This window comes from Coregonus lavaretus (assembly GCF_964263955.1).
Source record: "Coregonus lavaretus genome assembly, chromosome: 20".
Classification (NCBI taxonomy): domain Eukaryota; kingdom Metazoa; phylum Chordata; class Actinopteri; order Salmoniformes; family Salmonidae; genus Coregonus; species Coregonus lavaretus.
In genome coordinates, this window is record NC_140007.1 from 4,527,325 (window position 1) to 4,550,455 (window position 23,131).

Sequence of the window (23,131 nt, forward strand, 5' to 3'; positions counted from 1 at the left end):
TCATAACGTTACTACCCTGCATGAATCTGCTGGTAGATAAAACTAACCAACTAGGTTCAATGTTAGCTAGCTAGCTAACAGTAGGCTATAGCTAGCAATGCAAATGGTTCTGAGATACAAATAATATTACTACACAGATCATACACTTAACGTTAGCTAGCTAGCGAGCCAGCCAGCTAACGTTAGCTAGCTAGCTAACAGTACGCTTTAACTTGCAATGAAAACGACTTTCTGACAAAATTAGAACGTATAATATCTGAAAATGTAGCTAGCTAGACTCTCTTACCCGAATACATGGATTAATGCTTCTCCCTCTATGTTACGGATGCCATAGTTGCCCTTAGTTTGAAGATGTAATGCGGAGACAGATATTTTATACAACAGCCTTCTGTGTGTTCTCTTTTCGACTCCCTCCTCATATTTGCAATCAAACGCCAGAATGTTCTCCTTAGCTATCATACTCTGCTTCCACCGGACATTCCACTGATTTCAAAACTTGGTCCTCCAGAAAGTGGAGAGCATCTTTCAAAAAAGCAGCGTTAGAAAGGATTACCTACACATACTGAGCAGCTCATGTTATAGACAGAAGCGTGCTACATGGCAGACCAATCCAAACTCATCTCTCGGCATGTCCAGCCCATCTAATTTCTCAGCCAATCATGGCTAACGGGAAGGTTCCTTTCTTTTTCCGCGTCTAAAACAACTAGACTCGTAATTTAACAATTGTATTTGTATTTACAGATGGTATACAAGTTTGTTATTAAGGCACATGAAAGTTCACATGTTCCAGAAGGCATTTCTGCCAAAAAACGCATTTTGATAAAAAATGAATGTTTACAAATGCCTCTCCTGCGAAGTAGTGACGAGCGACATATGCCTAGTTTCCTGAAACTAGTCACTTTTAGTCACATTTTGCGATCCTTTGCCTTGGATCTGTGAGTTACATGTTTAATTGGTCACATCGATGTGAGCAGCACATTCTACATGCTCACCTCACTCCAAACATTCTTTTTTGGGGGGGGCTAATAAAACCATGATTTTGTCAAACAGTAATGTGCATTATCCTCATGATTCCCGTAATTAAAGTCTCTGCCCTGTCCCTGTGCCTGTTTCACTGGGGCCTACTGCTGTGATGAGCGAACCACTCACTCTTCCCCCGCGCCCTGGGAGAAAATGTTTTATTCTGATTGTAGGCTGTAACATTTCAAAATCCAATTGCGGGAAAAAGGCAGCTTTGGAAACAACGACTCTTGGCTTTGCGATACAAAGCGTGCAAAATGTGCATCAGCCATTGGAGTGCAGGCTTCATTGGGTAGTAGCCTAGGCTAAAACTGCAAAGTTTTTTTAGGACATTGAATTTACTATTAGATTAATATTGTACATATTGGCTACCAGCAGAGGGTATTATGTTTTGAGTAAGCGATGTAGCTGTTTTTTGAGTTTCCACTTACTCAGGTGGTGAATCTGCCTCAAATAAATGTGCCTATGATTTTAGAGCAAATAAAGTGCCACCAGGGGAAAATGTTAGTCTGGAGCGCGCGCACACACACACACACACACACACTTTAAGTTGCCAGGGTGCCAATCCAATCTATAAAAAAGAGAGAGAGAGAGATGTTCTGCGGTCTCTGGCGGTTTAAGCAGAAATTGTTCCCGGGCCCAGTGGGGGCTGGCTGACTGTTCTGTCACCCCATAGAGGGGACTCTTGTTCTGCCTGGAGGTGTTCAGCCATTGCCTGCAGCAGAGAGACAGGCTTTATCTTTAAAACATATGGAAAAGGCCTCTGGAGAGACACGCTATGGAACCAAGAGAGTTTAGTCAGTTCTTAGAAGTGCTACAGTGTAAGTATACAGTAGATCACTACATTGTAAAATGTACTGTGTGTGTGTGTGTGTGTGTGTGTGTGTGTGTGTGTATGTGTGTGTGTATGTGTGTGTGGGTGGGGATAATAGCCTGGGGATAGAACCTGTGTTGTATGCAGGATTCAAGACCAAATTAGAACTAGTCTAAGTGTCTCTGTGACTCCTCATGCATCAGACAAGGTAACTAATTATGTGAGCATAGTTCAATGAACCACCTCCTCTACACTTTGACCCCCCCTCCCTCAATAGTGTAATCCAGGCACCAATGTAACTAATGTATCAAACAACCTCCACTAGTTTGCAAGTTCGCTAGTTCAGTTCCATATCTGCTACTTGTGCATTTGTATTTATGTGAGAAAGAGAAAATACACATAGAGGAAAAGTGTATAGCATCTAGTTTACAGCATACCCTCATACAATACTAGAGTGGGATGTGCATCCCTGTCTGGAAAGAAGACTACATTTATTTCAGTTGGTATTGGTAATTTTGATGACTACAGCTCTGTTTGCTTCACAGTACAATATAATTTTGCCCCGCCTGTACAGAAAAACACTTTACTTGAAGGACCCTTTTATGTAGTTTTCTATTGCCTTTGTCAATTGCCATATTCATAGCACTAATGCAGTAATAGAGCATTATGAATCTGTATAATAAAGTGATAAGGGACGAGGGGCCAATTTGCTGTGATGATGTAGATGATATTACAATATCAAAGCCTTATTACATCATTATAATGCTATATTTGCATCTGTATGGCGTTATTAATATTCATATCATAACACTTCAAAAATAGCTGCTTCAAATAAAGTGTTAGTGAAAACTCTACAGGAAAGACTGGAGACAGAGTGTATAGGTGAGAATGCCTCATCCAATTTTCTCCTGGTATGATTGTCAGTGTGAAAGTGATTCTGGGAATCACTTCACAATGAGAGAGACAGGAGCACAGCTCTCTGGGGTGACTCTCCTGCTTAAATCAACACAATGGGTGTAATGGGGTGAAGCGTGCGCACACACACACACACACACACTTGAGAAGATGGGAACCCCTGCTGAATAGTAAGAGGATTCCATTCATCGATATGCACCGTGGAACCTGCTGTGCATCCCTCGCTTGTTCGCTCCCTCCCTCCCTCCCTCCCTCCCTCCATCCCTCCCTCCCTCCCTCCCTCCCTCCCTCCCTCCCTCTCTCACACACACACACACACACACACAGCTGGGAATCCATTCTCTCCTCCAGGTGATGACTAGAATTTGTCCATTCTGTTTTAAAAGGGAGACCCAGTCGCATCACACCCTCTTCAAGCCTGTCTAATAAACACAGTACCATCTCTTCAAGATCAACATCTGCATCTAGAACAGATAGGCTGCATCAAGCCTGGACAGGAGGATGAGGTCATGACTCCAATTATAACATCTTGATCTGCACCTCTCTCCCCTGCTGTCAGACCATTAATGGTGTGCTTCTGAATTGATGGGCATTCCACTAACCGGGGGCATCTATTCATTAATCAATTATAATTAATCTTCCTGGTTGTAATTGTTAAGTAGCCTATGACATATGTTCAGAACTTCAAAGTGCACTGGCCTGACCTCTAAATCAGCATTACGGTGCCCTATGTTAATTAAGTGTTAACACATGTGCATTAAGTTTCGACCATAATAGGGGATGCGCGCAAGTCCCAAAGGAAAGAAACAAGTTTCTCACATCACTGACCGATTGGCTAGAGCACTTTACTGAGGATGAATCATTGATCAGACAGGTGGAATTGCCTAGAATACTCTGGCCTCTCTCAGTGGCCCGTCACATCACTGACGGAACGCAGAAAATGTTGATCAAAAGTAGACTACAAATTAAAGAGGTGTCAACCCAAAAAAATTATACTCACTTAACCTCGCGAATGAATGGGAGGAGCGATGTTGAGCGGCATCCCGGTCGCTCTGTCTCTCTCTGCAAACTCTTCGAATGAATTATCTTGGGACAACGCGCGCTTTGGATTTCGCAATCATTCTCTGCAAAGATCCACCCACCCCCCTCAATCACTCACAACCTTCCCTGACTCTTCCGTGATATTAAACGCGAAAGCAGAATGGCACTGTGCAAAACTGTCGGTTTTGTTGTTGCTTTTTTTCTTGCGTCCGTTTCTCCGTTTCTGCTGCAGAAGTGGCAGCTTATGTTTCTATTTCAGAGGATGCTTCTCGCGCTACCAGAGGGGCTCGTCTCTCGGTTCGCGGTCCTGCTCCATCTGTGCTTGAGGCTTCTCGGTTATACTGGACCATGTGATGGAGGCAGGAGGTAGGCGTCCTACCCATTCGCTCCAACGGCCTCCTCCACTTAGCGCCCCCCAACGGACATCCTAACAAATAACTAAAAGAGGTCTAAATAAATACTATTGAGTTTCTGGGGACACGTAAATCTTGCGAGATTATAATGACATCAATTATTCATATACTCATCATAATAGCCTCTGTATTTATTCCTCATCAAGTCTAGGATATTATAATTGTAAAACATTGGAGTAATAGCCATAAAAGAGGCACTGCTGCCTGGGCTACATTATACATAAAAGTGCAAGATGTGAAACATTTATGAGCTTAGGTCTATATAAGGAAACCGTTCACATTGCTTGTAGCCTACAGCAAGTTAATGGTAGTTTCCCTTTCCCTTTATACAGGGCCTTTATGGGGAATGTCCAGTGAGAGAAAGAAAGAGAAAGAGAGCGATAGAGATAGAGATTCAAGGACAGAGAGGAAGAGAGAGAGAGTAGGCCTAGCTCTGTTAAACCAGATATCTAACAGAAGAGAAGAGGGAAAGAGTATTGCATGCTGTCCAATATGGAAAACAAATAATTCATCTGAGGGCTCAATTCATTGAAGCATGAACATGCACAAATATACACACAATATAACTGCTGATTGGCAAAACAGTGATGTATAGGACAGTTGGAAAAACGCTGATGGATGAAGACTGTTAACATATGGGTGGAATATATGCTGCTCTTGAAGCTCAAATGTCCTCACAGTTACATGATGAGTTGGTTGTCAGTGATCTGTGCATGTATGAGTATGTGTGTGTGTGTGTACGTGAATGCGTGCGTGCCTGTGTGTGTGTGTGTGAGTGTGTGTGTGAGAGAGAGAGATAGAGAGAGAGAAAGAAAGAAAGAAAGAAAGAAAGAAAGAAAGAAAGAAAGAAAGAAAGAAAGAAAGAAAGAAAGAAAGAAAGAAAGAAAGAAAGAGAGCGAGACTCAAGGAGAGAATAGCCTCATCCAATTCTGCTTTTCAGAGCTATTTGTGTTGTTTTTGGCTGTGAACCAGACTCTTGTGTTTCTGCTACAATGCAGGTCCTCAGAGCACCATGGTCCTGACTGGCCTGTCACTTTTTGTTAGTGTCTGTGGGGATGTGGGAGCAACAGTCCCCCAGGGCCTATAGGGCCAGACTGGACACACAACAGCCCAGTCACACACACACACACACACACGCACACTGTGGCTATAAGAAGGTGTCAACAGATAGACCCGGTGAAAGGGGAACACAAGGAAACTTAAGGTTACTTGCGTAACCCCGGTTCTCTGATATTATGAGTGAGACATCTCACGGTGGGATTGACCAGAATCTCAAAGTAGCTTGAAGGAAACAGACAGGTCAAGTGGCGAATGAGGGAGCCCCTCATACTAAAGAGTCACTCACCTGCCCTCTGATCATTCTCAAGCATGCCAAACTTCCTCACACTCTTATAGGGGAATGTGGTATTAGAGAACCGGGTTACACAAGTAAACTTAAGTTCTCTTTCACTTATTTGTTTAGACATCTCACAGTGGGATATGTCCAACTCCCGTATCGCACATGCTCTCTGAAGCCAGGCAGTCTCAGTGTCAACCCTCAGAAGGCCTGACACTGAGGACAGTACACTGTAAACCCCAAGGCATTTTTTTACTCAAATACTTCTAGTAAGTTGAACTCAAAGTCAATGAAAAGTCATTATTACTTCAAATGTTTGTGGTACTGACTCAAAACTAAATGAGAAGTCACATCAACTCTATTTTTTTAAGTTATGCTAACAAATTAATTGTTTTTAATATCTGTGTTTTTGCATGTACATTGAGCGAGTGATTGATCGATTAATCTTATGCTACACAAAGATAAATAACACACATTTTTCTAAACTAATCCAATCATTTAGCTTTATTTTTTTGCACCCATTACTGAAATGATTGTTCCAGTTTAGATGGCTTAGGTAGTCTCCTCACACTGTTACTAAACCTGGCAATCAATATGAATGCAGGTTGCAGGTGAATACAAACATAAACTGTTGGATATCCTAACTCTGTCTGGATTCCAATAAGAATTACACATCACTTTGCAAGAATGATCTCCGCTATCCAGAGCTTGCCTTGCCATGGAGGGCTACCAAGATGAGGGATAAGCCTTCTTCCTTCACTCTGGCCAGAGTGGAGAGTATGAGGTTAAGGGACGGAAAAGTGTAGCATGAAGAATAATGGGCAGTACGCGTTTTCTTGTGATGACCATATCTCTCCCAGATCTGTTCCATCACCTGGGGAAGTAGTCTCCTGTCCCCTTGATGGGGATTCCCTCTGAACGATAAGTCAGCTCCTACATTCAGTACGCCCCCGGGACATTAGTTGCACGTAGGGACAGTAGGTTTTCTCTGCGCCACAGAATAATCCTGACAGATAGTCGGTGTAAGAGCAGGAAGTGAGTGCCACCCGTGCGGTTGATGTACGCCATTACAGTCGTATTGTCCATTCTGATCAAGACGTGACAATTCCGAAGGGAGAGTAAAAAGGGTTTTAGTGGAAGAAACACTGTCAGCAATTCGAGGTAATTTATGTGAGCAATGCAGAGTTGTGGTGTCCATACTCCGTTTATTGCATCTCCCTCGTGAACTGCGCCCCAGCCTGTGAGTGGCGCATCTGTCGTCACCACTTTCCTTGATGCTACTACATCTAGGGGTGAGCCAGAAACAAAGATTGAGGGGATCTTCCAGTGACGAAGACCCGATTGATATTCGGAAGTCGCCTCTATCTGGCAATTGAGGTGACGCCGTGTACACAGACGTTGCACAAAAATCCAAATGGTGGAGGCCATCAACCCATCAACCCCCGCACTTGGAGGCACGTCTTGAACTTGACCGAGCGCTCCCTGTGGAACAGGGAGAGGCCCTGTCAGAATGGCGCGATGCGGTCTTCCCAAAAGTGTTGCCTGATTAGAGAGAGAAAATCCAGCATTACGCCTAGGTATTCTATTTTCTGTGTTGGCATCAAACAGCTCTTTTTTTGATTGAGCTTGAACCCTAGCTTGGAGAGATGGGTTACAAGGGAAGTTGTGTCTCTTACCACTTGCTCCTACGATGGGAAGCAAAGCAGGTAATTGTCTATGTAGGCAGAGACTCTCAGCCCCTTGTTTCTCAGTGGTGTGAGAGCTGCCTCTACACACTTGCTGGAAGTTCGGGCAGCTAGCACTAGCCCGAATGGGATAGCGAGGTATTCATAGGCTATGCCTTGAAAAACAAACCTCAGAAACCTCCTGTGTGCTGGCAGGATGCTTATGTGAAAATAAGCATCCTGCAGGTCGACTGAGGTGAACCAGTCGCCTTGACGAATAGAGTGAGACAGCACGTTGAACGTAAGCATATGGAACGTGAACTTCGTCAGATAGCTGTTGAGGACCAGTAGGTCCAGAATGGAGAGAAACTCTCCCCCTTTTTTTGGGAACCAGGAAGTACTGGGAGTAGAAGTCGAGGTGGCTCTTTGCCGCTGGTATCGCCCTGATAGCCCCTTTGTTTAATAGAGGACATTTCCTGCTCTAGTATGCGTGCCGAGTTGCTAGTTGCTACTGATTCCAAAGTTCTGTATAAAACGGGTGATTTTAGAGCGATCTGCAGTCTGTATCCCTTCGATACTGTGGATGCGCGCCCGTTCCCTACTCTGCTGGTGAGTCGATAGACTCTCGAATCACAGGTCGATAGACTCTCGCTCACCAGTGGTGCCGGAGCACTCACTGGTGGCGATGGAGTGAGTCTCCTTTTCATTGTATTTTTGCTCTCAGTCCTTGGCATGACGCCTGGATACAGCACAGGCTTTTTTATTGAAAAGGGCAGTGTTGACACACTGGAACATGTGGACAGTGCTTCATGGAGACTGACTATTAGTCTTCCTGCCCCGGCTGCTTGAACTAGAACTGGGGGGAGAGCCGTGGCACAGAGGGTACTCGAGGGTAGAGTCGATTCCCTCTATCTTCCTTAAAAGTGAATGCATGAAAGTGGGTTTCTGCACAAAGGAAAGGTTTTTTGAAGCAGACTGTGGGGGAGAGTCTGTTCTCTACCCAAGAGGAGGCAGGCCAGAACACGTGGTGAACTGTTGACTGCCCCTCCCTGCCGCAGTGGGCGTACACCTAGGTCTGGCGCCCCTTCTTCCTTTCAGGCTAATCAAACGGGCGTGACCTCAATGTGGCTGCAGTGAAGGACCGTTTTCCCCACTGTCAGCCCCTGTTAGGGCTCTGTGATTTCGATGCCCACTGTGTCGCTGGGGGCTTCCCGTGGAAAGCCCTGGTGCCAGTGAATTGCCCTCTCCTTGCCATGACAAGGCTCTGTGGTTGAGGTGGGGTGGCCAGTAATGGCTCGACCACCGGTGGCTTGTTGAGGCCTAGGCCCTCCATATCCTTGTAATTCGTGTTGGCAAAAGTCTGGTTTGGACCTTGCCAGTCAAAGGTTTATCCCAATTGCGTTTGGCTTCCGCCACGCAAGCTGGAACAGCTGGGAGGAGTTGTTTGCTTGGGACGGTGCAAGAGAGGAGTTTACACCCGTCGTACCTGTTCCTCTCTGCGCTGCCACCCCCCACTGTCTCGGGCCACTCAATACTGAGTCTTGTCGCTGTCCGTTTGCATACATCAATGAGCGAATATCTGTGATCCGCCATTGATGCCCTGCTAAGGGCGGAAGAGGGCAGAGCGGCTTGCACTTCCTCGTCCTCTTCCTCCTCCGCTGCCTGGATGAGGTCGGTCATACCCTCGCATCGTCCTCGTCGATAACGAGGTCCCCTTCACTTTCCCCCTTCTCCGGGGCCAAGCCCTGGAAAAGTGGGTGAAGGTCCTTGGGTAGCCATCCATGACGTTGGCCCATGAGTTAAGAATGGGAGACAAACCACATTGGGATACTCTCCGGTTAAGGGTGTTAGCAGCAAAAAACAACAACAATGGATGCATGACCGGGGGCCGGTCGGTCTAGTCAAGCCTGTATAGGGTTGAACTAAACGGGAGTGCGAACTAGTAATTCTAGCCTTCCAGGTAGAAAAAGTAGTCAGTAGGATAGCTAGCCTTGCGGCAAACTAGCCAGGTTAGCTAAGCCTCGCAGCTAAGATAGGCAAATCTCCGCAGCTATCCGTGTGATGCTAGCTACAACACGAGATGAAGCAAGAAAAGCGGTGAAGCAAATTCTTACCCGAAGGGAAAACCTTTCCTTTCGGTATAGTCACCTAACACAGACGAGCTGATAACCCTGTGCTCAGCGCCGTAACCTCAACAGCACACCTGTGATGTGAAGAGTTAAACAGGAAAACAAATCAAGGCATGCTGAGGAGAGCTAAGTAGAACTCTTCTGTGAGGAATAGAGAGAGAATGATCAGAGGGCAGACGAATGGCTCTTTAGTATGAGGGGAAGGGCTTCCTTATTCACCACTCGACCTGTCTGTCTCCGACAGACGAGTATGATTGGTCCTTCGAGCTACTTAGAGATTCTGGTAAATCCCACTGTGAGATGTCAAAACGAATAATTGAAAGAGAAGCTCTATTAGTTGTCTTAAAGCCTGATTGGCTGATAGGATGGTGTAGAGCCCACACCCTTACCCAGATGAACAGTTATTGGTCTATTATAATCAGATCACATTGTGACGTCCTGATGTGGGCCAAAAGTTCCATCCCACCTGAATAGGCTGAAATTCCAGGGATTCTTTTCAAACTCTTACACACCAAAAGGGGATTATCATTCGACCTTATGGTGTGGGAAAAAAAAACCTGAAAAAAAGGAAAATCACGTTTTTAACTGCACTGCCCCTTTAATGTCCTACAAGACAGTCACTGACCTTATTCATCTGCCAGCGCCACACACACAACAGGCCTGCTTTTAAAGAAACATGATTTCTAAAGAAACACTTTTAAAAGAATCACACGCTTCACATCCTTGCTTTTAAAGAAAACATGCGTTCTAAAAAACACATGACTGTGCATTCGGTTATTGTTACACTACAAAAGCACATGAGCAGAGTTCTGGAGCGTAATGTCTGTTTGTAGTCATTGTATTGACTCATTGTACTGATAGATAGACCATCTTTGGTATTGTTCAGTGTTCTGAAAACACTGACAAAACAGCAGATGATGATGAGGATGGTAACAGCTTATAGCTGTGTCTCTTGCTACGTATACTTGAATATCAAATTACCGTCCGGGGCTCCAAAAGATCATCATTACATGACTCAAATCCCTCTAGTAATAGAAAACACATAATTCACAGTGAAAAACTTGTGTCCCCCGCCCACCTGTCCCCAAAATACCAACCATATACAGTACCAGCAAAAAGTTTGGACACACCGACTCATTCATAACACATATGGAAATAATTGCCACCCTTTGCCTTGATGACAGCTTTGCACACTCTTGGCATTCTCTCAACCAGCTTCACCTGTAATTATTTTCCAACAGTCTTGAAGGAGTTCCCACATATGCTGAGCACTTGTTGGCTGCTTTTCCTTCACTCTGCCGTCCGACTCATCCCAAACCATCTCAATTGGGTTGAGGTCGGGGGATTGTGGAGACCAGGTCATCTGATGCAGCAACCCATCACTCTCCTTCTTGATGAAATAGCCCTTACACAGCCTGGGGGTGTGTTGGGTCATTGTCCTGTTGAAAAACAAATGATAGTCCCACTAAGCCCAAACCAGATGGGATGGTGTATCGCTGCAGAATGCTGTGGTAGCAATGCTGGTTAAGTGTGCCTTGAATTCTAAATAAATCACAGACAGTGTCACCAGCCAAGTACCCCCACACCATAACATCTCCTCCTCCATGCTTTACAGTGGGAACTACACATGCAGAGATCATTCGTTCACCCACACCACGTCTCACAAAGACACAGCGGTTGGAACAAAAAATCTCCAATTTGGACTCCAGACCCAAGGACAAATTTCCACCGATCCATTGCTTGCGTTTCTTGGCCCAAGCAGGTCTCTTCTTATTATTGCTGTCCTTTAGTAGTGGTTTCTTTGCAGAAATTCGACCATGAAGGCCTGATTCATATGGTCCCCTCTGAACAGTTGATGTTGAGATGTGTCTGTGACTTGAACTATGTGAAGCACTTATTTGGGCTGCAATTTCTGAGGCTGGTAACTCTAATGAACTTATCTTCTGCAGCAGAGGTAACTCTGGGTCTTCCATTCCTGTGGCGGTCCTCATGAGAGCCAGTTTCATCATAGCGCTTGATGGTTTTTGCGACTGCACTTGAAGAAACGTTCACATTTGAAATGTTCCGTATTGACTGACCTTCATGTCTTAAAGTAATGGTGGACTGTCGTTTTTCTTTGCTTATTTGAGCTGTTCTTGCCATAATATGGACTTGGTCTTTTACCAGATAGGGCTATCTTCTGTATACCCCCCTACCTTGTCACAATACAACTGATTGGCTCAAACGCATTAAGAAGGAAATAAATTCCACAAATTAATTTTTAAGAAGGCACACCTGTTAATTGAAATGCATTCCAGGTGACTACCTCATGAAGCTGGTTGAGAGAATGCCAAGCGTGTTCAAAGCTGTCATCAAGGCAAAGGGTTGCTATTTGAAGAATCTCAAATATAAAATATATTTTGATTTGTTTAACCCTTTTTTGGTTACTACATGATTCCATATGTGTTATTTTATAGTTGTGATGTCTTCACTATTATTCTACAATGTAAAAAATTGTAAAAATAAAGAAAAACCCTTGAATGAGTAGGTGTGTCCAAACTTGTACTAGTAGTGTATATTAGATGTAGAGAGAGGTGGGCTACTTGGCCTGTGCTGGGCCGAGTGACGAAGGGATGGTGAGAGAGAGTGCTTTTAAGGATTGGAGCGAAGGAGTGTGTGATGAAATGAGAAGTGAAATGTTCCCTCGCTCGGTGGGCAGAGGTGTAAAATATTTATCACGCTTGTGCAGAGGCGAGGTGGGAACATGCAATGGCAGCCAGAACCAGCCAGCTAGGCCTCTGAAAGAGACTGCTCTTAAAGGATTTTCTATTATGGATCAGACCACAATCAGACAGAGCAGGACAGAGGGCCAAGGTGGAGGAGGGGGTGGAGGAGGGGGAGGTGGAGGAGGAGCGGGAGGAAGAGGACAGCAAATAACACTAAATTTATTCACCGCATGTGGTGTCAATTTCAATCCAACTTGTGTTAACCCCATTAGAATCAACACTCAGATATAACACTCACAACACTTTTTACCTTAACACCGAGAATTTGCTGTGATACATAACGGTGTTGATGCTCTCGAACGCAGCCCTTGTCTGCCTCCTGACTGCAACATCCACCGCAACGGCCTACCTCACAAGGTAAGGCAGTGTTTCCCAAACTCTGTCCTGGGGACCTCAAGGGGTCCACATTTACATTTTTGCCCTCATTATCAAGCTTTGATTATTTGAATCAGTTGTGTAGTGCTAGGATAAAAACCAAAACGTGCACCTCGTGGTTTAGGAAACGCTGAGGTAAGGCCTAGAGACTATGTTCGTGATCAGTAACATTAACTGCACCTACAGTGCATTTGGAAAGTATTCAGGACCCTTGATTTTTTCCACATTTTGTTACGTTAAAGCCTTATTCTAAAATGGACTATAACATTTTTTCCCCTCATCAGTCTACACAGAGTACCCCATAATGACAAAGTGAAAACAGGTTTTTAGAAATTCTTGCAAATGTATTAAAAATAAAAAACTAGAAAAAATAAAAAACTACTTATTTACATAAGTATTTAGACCCTTTGCTATGAGACTCGAAATTGAGCTCAGGTTCATCCTGTTTTTCCATTGATCATCCTTGAGATTTTTCTACAACTTGATTGGAGTCCACCTGTGGTAAATTCAATTGATTGGACATGATTTGGAAAAGCACACATCTGTCTATATAAGGTCCCAAAGTTGACAGTGCAGGTCAGAGCAAAAACCAAGCCATGAGGTCAAAGGAATTGTCTGTAGAGCTCCGAGACAGGATTGTGTCGAGGCACAGGTCTGGGGAAAGTTAGAAAAACATTTCTGCAGCACTGAAGGTCCCAAGAACACAGTGGCTTCCATCATTCTTAAATGGAAGAAGTGTTGAACCACCATCTCTGCAGCACTCCACCAATCAGGCCTTTATGGTAGAGTGGCCAGACGGAAGCCACTCCTACGTAAAAGGCACATGACAGCTAGCTTGGAGTTTGCCAAAAGGCACCTAAAGGACTCAGACCATGAGAAACAAGATTCTCTGGTCTGATGAAACCAAGATTGAACTCTTTGGCCTGAATGCCAAACGTCACGTCTGGAGGAAGCCTGGCACCATCTCTACAGTGAAGCATGGTGGTGGAAGCATCATGCTGTGGGGATGTTTTTCAGCGGCAGGGACTGGGAGACTAGACAGCATCGAGGGAAAGATGAACAGAGCAAAGTACAGAGAGATCCTTGATGAAAACCTGCTCCAGAGCGCTCAGGACCTCAGACTGAGGCGAAGGTTCACCTTCCAACAGGACAATGACCCTAAGCACACAGCCAAGACAACACAGGAGTGGCTTCGGGACAAGTCTCTGAATATCCTTGAGTGGCCCAGCCAAAGCCTGGGCTTGAAACCGATCGAACATCTCTGGAGAAACATGAAAATAGCTGACAGAGATTGAGAGGATCTGCAGAGAAGAATGGGAGAAACTACCCAAATACAGTTGTGCCAAGGTTGTCGCATCATACCCAAGAAGACTTAAGGCTGTAATCGCTGCCAAAGGCGCTTCAACAAAGTACTGAGCAAAGGGTCTGAATACTTACGTAAATGTGTTTTTTATTTTTAATAAACTAGCTAACATTTCTTTAAACGTGTGTTTGCTTTGTCATTATTGGGTAGATTGATGTGTAGATTCATTAAGGAAAAACAACAATTTAATCAATTTTAGAATAAGGCTGTAACGTAACAAAAAAAGTCAAGGGGTCTGAATACTTTCCGAATGCACTGTATGTGAAAATGTTTCACTCATATACTCAAATTGAAATCTACGGAGATGTTGCTTTCTATCACTTATCTTCTCACTGTTTCCCTCTATACAGTGTTTATGGAGCCCAGTGGTGGAAAAAGTACCCAGTTGTCATATTTGCGTAAAAGTAAAGATACCTTAATAGAAAATGACTCAAGTAAAAGTGAAAGTCACCCAGTAAAATACTACTTGAGTAAAAGTATTTGGTTTTAACTATACTTAAGTATCAAAAGTAAAAGCACAAATCATTTAAAATTCCTTATATTAAGCAAACGAGATGGGGCCAAATGATTGTTTTTTTTAATTGACGGAAAGCCAGGGGCACACTCCAACACGCAGACATAATTTAGAAACGAAGCATGTGTGTTTAGTGAGTCCGCCAGATCAGAGGCAGTAGGGATGAGCAGGGATGTTGTCTTGACAAGCGTGTGAATTTGACCCTTTTCCTGTCCTGCTAAGCATTCAACATGTAATGAGTAGTTTTGGGTGTCAGGGAAAATGTAAAAAGTAAATTATTTTCTTTAGAAATAAAAGTTGTCAAAAATATAAATAGTAAGGTTCAGATACCCCAAAAAACTACTTAAGTTGTACTTTAAAGTATTTTTATTTAAGTACTTTACACCACTAATGGAGCCTTACAGTCTATGGAGCCTATTTACATACAGTCTATTACCACTTAGTCTTCTACTAGTGGATCTATTTCCCTTCATTCACTACTGAATATTTTATGATGCGTTTGATTGCGTTTACCTTTGTAAATGCCCTTTCAAAGCTTTCGGGTGGATTGACTTGTCAGTTCTTTATCAACCCACATGAGTTTAACCCTATACACATTTGGTAAATAGTCAGCAGTTTCTTTAAAATACAGAATAAGATGAATAAGACAAGGCACAATAGTCTAATATTTTATAAGAGCTCATCAGAAGAAATACATGAAGAGGATGGAAGGCGTTCATAGCGCTGTAGATGAGTGTGTAATTACGTCAAATGACCAGAGTGTGGCACCTAAGTTCCGTCATCAGGGTTTTGGTCTCATCTCTCAATTGCTCTCATGAGAGAGGTGCCATTCAGTAGCTGCATAATTGTGTATTCAATACAACAGGTTATGAAAAGAGTTCCTATGATTGATATTTGTGTTTTAAACTCTGGAAAAAAAACACTACAGAGACCAGGTGAGATCACAGACCAGTGCCACAGGGCACCGTTAGTTTGTTGACGCCCTCGACTAGCCCCCTCCACCTCCCCCTTGTTATACGCTACACACACACACACACACACACACACACACACGCGCACCGGCGTGAAATCCAGCTAGTCAACTCGAAAGCTAGCGGTAGAATCAACCCAAGCCACCCCTCTCATACACAAAGCAATCATTGGGGGACAGAAAAAGCATGGGATGCCGGAGCCTGGAGTTTACCTACGCAGTTTTCAGTGAACCGAGCTTGAAGCCATTCGTTGTATTGAAAGGTCTCCGCGATAGCCAGTGACCCAGTGTAGACCGTTCTAAGGACCTTTTCTTGCCGTTTCTCGAGTGCTATTTAGTTTTTGACACAATGGGGTGCTGCAGCGGCCGATGCACGCTCATCTTTCTCTGCTCGATCCAGCTGGTGAGTGGTGGCCCGTTATTTCTATAGCCTAATACAAAAAGTGTAATTTGCCCTGTTTCTTGTGTTTGTTTAGAAAATGGAATTCGGTTTAGGGTGAAACACTAATTTATTTTAAATCATTTTTGCCAATTTTACTACCGGTGTTTTCGTGTGTGAATTTATGAGTCTAGTTATAGTGAGATCTTATATAGGATACATATACTTATTTGGCATACGGTATTATGTGCCCAAACTAACCTACACCTGTAGCTCACTGTTTCGTTCCTTTACCTCGCCCGTTCCATGAGGATAGGCTACTCTGCGATTTATGAGGGACATATGGCAAGACTCAAAGAGTGGTGTGTGCGTTCTGCACTGCACTCCCTCAACCACAAGCTACAGTATGTGGCCCTCCTAGTCCTAATGACAGATCATGTTTATACAAAATGAATATATATCTGGCACCACTATGACCTACACAGTTATTATACACAGCTATTGGGCCAGATCAACTCATCACAAATGCAATATCCCACTGGGCACACACTTTTTGAATCAACGTTGTTTCTACGTCATTTCCATGAAATTAAGTTGAACCAACGTGGAATAGACGTTGAATTTAAGTCTGTGCCCAGTGGGTAGCCACCAGGTTAAATGACATGACACTGGTGCAAAGATATGTTCGCACACCTCTGCTGACCAAATTATTTTACTGTAGCCTACGTGTGTGTACTGCGATCCAATGTTTGTGCAGTGACCATTGACACAGTAGCCTATTGGTGTTTTGTGCAACACCAGCACTGTTGTGTCTTCTCCGCTAAAGGTATTAATGTGTGACACATCAGAGTACATCAGTCAAACCACTTTCACACATTGAGTCAGTGTGTGTAATCCTACCTCAGAGAAAACAAACAAACATTTGTTGGCTTTCAATGATTTCACAAATATCCTGCTATCAAACAGTTGATCCATTTGTGACTGTGATGTATGATCCTATTAGTTGAGTTTGGATAGATCGTTTTGTAGGCAAGCTTCCATCTGTCCCAGAAGCACCATGGGAACCTGTGATCCACAAAGCAAAAGGGCATCAGCGAGTTGAAACCTGCTGGAAAGAGATTGTTACCCGGTTGTGATCAGTGGAGCGCGAGACATGACATTTTACACATAGTAGCTGTGAACTTGTCGTTAGTGCCCCCTCCCCATTCTGAATTCGGTCATCTCTCTCTCTCGCTGCCTCACTCTATCTCAATTAAAATCAATTCAAAGGGCTTTATTGGCATGGGAAACATATGTTGACATTGCCAAAGCAAGTTAAATAGATTATAAACAAAAGTTAAATAAACAATCAAAAATTAACAGAAAACATTACACTGACAAAAGTTTCAAAAGAATAGAGACATTTCAAATGTTATATTATGGCTATGTACAGTGTTGTAACAATGTGCAAATAGTTGAAGTACAAAAGGGAAAATAAATAGACAGATAAATATGGGTTGTATTTACATTGGTGTAAATAGATATGGGAGTTTATCAACATTTGATTTGTTTTCAAATTCTTTGTGGATCTGTGTAATCAGAGGGAAATATGTGTCTCTAATATGGTCATACATTTGGCAGGAGGTTAGGAAGTGCAGCTCAGTTTCCACCAAATTTTGTGGGCAGTGTGCACATAGCCTTCCCGAGAGAGCCAGGTCTGCTTACGGCGGCCTCTCTCAATAGCAAGGCTAAAAGTGTATTTTTCCATATATAGACACATCGTATGTGTTTTAATCAAATCAACTATATGCACTGAGCTTGTCTGATTTTTTAAGCGAACTCTTTGATTAAATAATTAAGACACACAAATGGCTAGAGGGAGTCCGACCGCAATTGATTTGATTGTGCTGGGCCTGGCTCAGACTTGCTGCGCTGTGTAAAAAAAAAAGACAGCAAGTGACTATGTGACTAGCACCCGTTGTCTCTCTCTCCTCCCTGCTGCAGCGACCACCACAGAACATTAACAGTGTGTATCACGCTGTCCGTGTTGCTGCAACATAATTATAGCCATTTCTGTCAAAAAATTTATGTTACCGAAATCTTTAATTTGTTTAGGAAAAACATTCGCTATTCCCTCAACCCTAGCTCTCTTTTTACATGACACATGTATGCATCGTATGCACGTGACCAATAGGGCCTGACCTATAGCATATCATAATCACATCAATAAATTGGATATATAACAAACTCTGAACACCGTAACACATGTGACAGCAAAATGGATGCAGAGGACGTGACAAATAAACTCAAAACGGAGGAATGTTTACTGTTTGCGCAGGAGGTAAAGGGGAAGTCGAATCAATGTGACTAGTTGTGGAAAATACTGAAGATCAAGAAAAGGTATGGAGCAAGCACTGCGTGCATGTTATGTTCATTTGGAAGAATGTAAACAACACTAAATAAATGATAAGTGTACCAGAGAGTCTGTTGTAATGTTTTTTTTTTTTTTTTTTTTGTAATGCCTTTATTACAGAAAGCCTATTTCTTGTTTACGCTAATTATTCAATGGTCACTTTGTTATTTTATTTTAAAACTAAAATGCTTGATTGCATTTCACATCATGAATGACTCATATGCTGTGTGATGACATGAACGTATAAATTATTGATTGATACAGTAGCCTATATAAGTATTGAAATATAGGCCTAAGTAAGTTACAGTATTAATAATATGCCATTTAGCAGACGCTTTTATCCAAAGCGACTTACAGTCATGTGTGCATACATTTTTTGTGTATGGGTGGTCCCGGGGATTGAACCCACTACCTTGGCGTTACAAGCGCCGTGCTCTACCAGCTGAGCTACAGAGACTAAACAGGATGCGCTCTTAGGCCTACAGCTCGATGGCGGTTATACAAGGCTGCTATAATAAGCCTACTAATGATATGACTTATTATAATAATGATGATCATAATAATAATAGTAATAATAACAATAAGAAGGAGATCAAGGAAAAAGGAGGGTTATTATTATTATAAATATAATTTTTCTGAAAATTTGGAACAGTGTCAACAACACTAAATCAATGATAAATAATACCAGAGATGCTGGTCTAACAAAAAAAAAGTGTCAAGCCTTTCTTACAGTATGGCAAAGATTAAAAACAGCTGACTTTGTGAAATTGTTGCGTGAGGCTTGGTGCTCACGGAATCAGTAGGATATTAAACAAACACTCAAACTGGCAACAGAAGCAGGATCTGTCTTTTTTCTGTAGATATATTGATGATTTATAAAGCCAGGCACATTTAACAGTTAGGCTATTGATTATAGACCTAATTAAGTTGGGGTTGCTTCTCTCCTCATTCTTTTAGACAATTAAGGCAAGGGCTGTTTTCTCGTCTCCTAACGCTGCTGCTGCCTCCGCCACTTTGTTCTCAACACCAATATGCTGGTTAACTTTGCTATTATGCACATAGCAACATGGTCTAGGAAAAGGTGTCAATTCAACAGCACACTGATGTGTTTCTGAAATGCAGACAGCGACCTCTATCAAACACAGGAGAAATCGCATTTGTTATAAAATAATATTATTTTTTATTTGTGATGCACCATTGTTCTTACGTAATATAACCATATATAATTTCTTAGACTGATGGACTGTGCCATCTCCACGGCCTCCACAATGGATCAGTCCACTCAGACAGGCACGAATCAGACAGGTGTCTTGTACACCATGGTTGAAAAAACATTTTAAAAAGAAATCTCAGTAGACCGACAGCCTATTGACCAAACAATTGACCAGTCGACTAAATGGGGTCAGCCCTAGTCCTAATTCTGTTCTGCCTGAATTATTTGGTGTTTTACGTTGTACACAGAGGAAGTTTTGGCAAAATTCTGCAGTCTCAATTTGGTGTTTGACCCATTTTGTGAATTCTTGGTTGGTGAGCAGACCTCACAACCATAAAGGGCAATGGGTTCTATAATTGATTCAAGTATTTTTTTGCCAGATCCTAATTGGGATGTCGAATTCTATGTTCCTTTTGATGGCGTAGAAGGTCCTTCTTGCCTTGTCTCTCAGATCGTTCACAACTTTGTGGAAGTTACCTGTGGTGCTGATGTTTAGGCCGAGGTAGGTATCGTTTTTTGTGTATTCTATGGCAATGGTGTCTACATGGAATTTGTATTTGTGGTCCTGGCAACTGGACCTATTTTGGAACACCATTATTTTTGTCTTACTGAGATTCACTGTCAGGGCCCAGGTCTGACAGAATCTGTGCAGAAGATCTAGGTGCTGCGGTAGCCCCTCATTGGTTGGGGACATAAGCACCAGATCATCAGAAAAAAAGTAGACATTTCACTTCAGATTCTAGTAGGATGAGGCCGGGTGCTGCAGACTGTTCTAGTGCCCTCACCAATTCTCTCACTCTCTCTCCACCACCCTGAAGGGGGAAGTAGAGGAAACAGGGTGTGAGAAGGTTATTTATGATGGCATTACTAGAGCTCTCTCACACAGAGAGGTTGGGTAAGCCCCTTGTATACAACCATGGCAACAGCTAAAATATCATGAACCTTCTCTTTTATTTGTTACAAAAACACTGGTAATTCATTCCATGCACCAGGGATTAGGTTCAAGGACATGGGAGAAGGGAGTAGGGAGAGAGAGAATAAATTGTATATATTCTGAAATGTGTTCCACTAATTGGTCTTTTGAGACCATGTCATGATTGGGTCGCTTCCTCTCCTAATGACCAGCTAGATTAGCACATGGGATTTCTTTCCTGAACTCATTTCTTATCTACCCAGCCAGTCCAGCCCAGACCATTCTTTCAAACACTCTACTGTGTTGTTAGTGTGTGATGATCCTGCAACATTATGCTGGGTTGTCTGTGGGAACCATAGAATTTGTGGAATACATTTCCATTCTGTGGTTAGAACTATGATTCCATTTCTAGACTATTGACGTGGTCAGAGCAGTGGTCAGAGTTCACAAGGGGGCCATGGTGATGTCATCCAGGTCCTATCAGGTCACAGTTGATTGGTTCTCCTATGTGTGACCATGCTTGGTCTGTAGCCTATTCCCATTAAATGGTTGCTCAATCGCTGTGCCCGTTCCGAGCACTTTTGGCACACGGTTTTGTAGCACCGATTTCTACTTGACTTGAGTGGCTAGCGTTTATGACAGTGTTGTGTAAAATGTAGATGACAAAGGGGTTCAAGTAAAGTGATGTAAACCCTTCAATTCACAACCTCAATCCATGTACAGTACAGTATAAATAGATACAGTGGGGGGAAAAAGTATTTAGTCAGCCACCAATTGTGCAAGTTCTCCCACTTAAAAAGATGAGAGAGGCCTGTAATTTTCATCATAGGTACACGTCAACTATGACAGACAAATTGAGATTTTTTTCCCCAGAAAATCACATTGTAGGATTTTTTATGAATTTATTTGCAAATTATGGTGGAAAATAAGTATTTGGTCACCTACAAACAAGCAATATTTCTGGCTCTCACAGACCTGTAACTTCTTCTTTAAGAGGCTCCTCTGTCCTCCACTCGTTACCTGTATTAATGGCACCTGTTTGAACTTGTTATCAGTATAAAATACACCTGTCCACAACCTCAAACAGGAACAAAGCCTACCATCAGTAACACACTATGTCGCCAGGGACTCAAATCCTGCAGTGCAAGACGTGTCCCCCTGCTTAAGCCAGTACATGTCCAGGCCCGTCTGAAGTTTGCTAGAGTGCATTTGGATGATCCAGAAGAGGATTGGGAGAATGTCATATGGTCAGATGAAACCAAAATAGAACTTTTTGGTAAAAACTCAACTCGTCGTGTTTGGAGGACAAAGAATGCTGAGTTGCATCCAAAGAACACCATACCTACTGTGAAGCATGGGGGTGGAAACATCATGCTTTGGGGCTGTTTTTCTGCAAAGGGACCAGGACGACTGATCCGTGTAAAGGAAAGAATGAATGGGGCCATGTATCGTGAGATTTTGAGTGAAAACCTCCTTCCATCAGCAAGGGCATTGAAGATGAAACATGGCTGGGTCTTTGAGCATGACAATGATCCCAAACACACCGCCCGGGCAACGAAGGAGTGGAGTGGCCTAGCCAGTCTCCATATCTCAACCCCATAGAAAATCTTTGGAGGGAGTTGAAAGTCCGTGTTGCCCAGCGACAGCCCCAAAACATCACTGCTCTAGAGGAGATCTGCATGGAGGAATGGGCCAAAATACCAGCAACAGCGTGTGAAAACCTTGTGAAGACTTACAGAAAACGTTTGACCTGTGTCATTGCCAACAAAGGGTATATAACAAAGTATTGAGAAACTTTTGTTATTGACCAAATACTTATTTTCCACCATAATTTGCAAATAAATTCATTAAAAATCCTACAATGTGATTTTTTTTTCTTCTCATTTTGTCTGTCATAGTTGACGTGTATCTATGATGAAAATTACAGGCCTCTCTCATATTTTTAAGTGGGAGAACTTGCACAATTGGTGGCTGACTAAATACTTTTTTCCCCCACTGTACCTGTTGTAGTACAATGAGTTACAATGAGACCCATACTAATTTCCTTGTCCCTAACAATATGCTGCTTAATTTATTCTCTCATATATTGCCTAATCTCAAGACTGTTGAGTTAAGCAGGAGTCCAGAAAGCTCCATTACTGCATGGGAAATAGCTCCTCTCAGAGTGTGAATGATGGTTGTGGAAATATAATATTATCATCACCCTCATCCTGCAGCACTCTTTCCACTCTCCCAGGGTGTTTCACTCCTCTCCCTGCTATCTGTCCCCTGATGCCCCAGGGGTAGCTACCTGGCTGACTGTGAGATTCCTGGAGATCTGTCTCTCTCCTCCCAGAATGCTCTCTACTTCGGACGTGACAGGGGGGCTTCAGGGCTGTTGTCAACTGTCACCCCAAGGCAGGAATGTGACACACATACACTACCTGTCATTGTAGAAAAGTAGTGAAGACATCAAAACGATGAAATAACACATATGGAATCATTTAGTAACCAAAAAAGTGTTAAACAAATCAAAATATATTTTATATTTGAGATTCTTCAAATAGCCACCCTTTGCCTTGATGACAGCTTTGCACACTCTTGGCATTCTCTCAACCAACTTCATGAGGTAGTCACATGTGGACACACAAACACATGCACACACATGCACACATACAGAGAGACAGGATGTTGTCCTTTTTTAGAGCGCTTTTCACATGAGAACTTCTACTTGTTTCTATTTACCTCATAAATAATTCACCAATGTCTATATGTACAGTAGCAGATCCATTTCTTCATATGAGCTGGGCTGTGGTCTAAGGCACTGCATCGCAGTGCTAGCTGTGCCACTAGAGATCCTGGTTCGAATCCAGGCTCTGTCGTAGCCGGCCGTGACCGGGAGACCCACTAACTGTAAGTCGCTCTGGATAAGAGCG

General features: G+C 43.0%; 2 protein-coding genes across 2 annotated transcripts in view; one reads left to right on the forward strand and one right to left on the reverse strand.

Moving 5' to 3' along the window:
- The window catches only part of LOC311147580 (uncharacterized protein), a gene marked incomplete at both ends in the record, with an annotated part of 77,689 nt that extends 68,806 nt beyond the window's left edge, over window positions 1-8,883 (reverse strand). The window contains 2 exons of the mRNA XM_084184325.1: window positions 6,988-7,021; window positions 8,690-8,883. Coding sequence (XP_084040451.1) covers window positions 6,988-7,021; window positions 8,690-8,883 — 228 coding nt within the window. The remainder of the gene's footprint in view (window positions 1-6,987; window positions 7,022-8,689) is intronic.
- A 6,545-nt stretch (window positions 8,884-15,428) lies between these two features.
- The window catches only part of LOC311147431 (sodium/potassium-transporting ATPase subunit beta-1-interacting protein 4-like), a 109,163-nt gene continuing 101,460 nt past the window's right edge, over window positions 15,429-23,131 (forward strand). Inside the window, exon 1 of the mRNA XM_084184130.1 lies at window positions 15,429-15,722. Within this exon, the coding sequence (XP_084040256.1) occupies window positions 15,669-15,722 (54 nt within the window). The 5' untranslated portion in view covers window positions 15,429-15,668. The remainder of the gene's footprint in view (window positions 15,723-23,131) is intronic.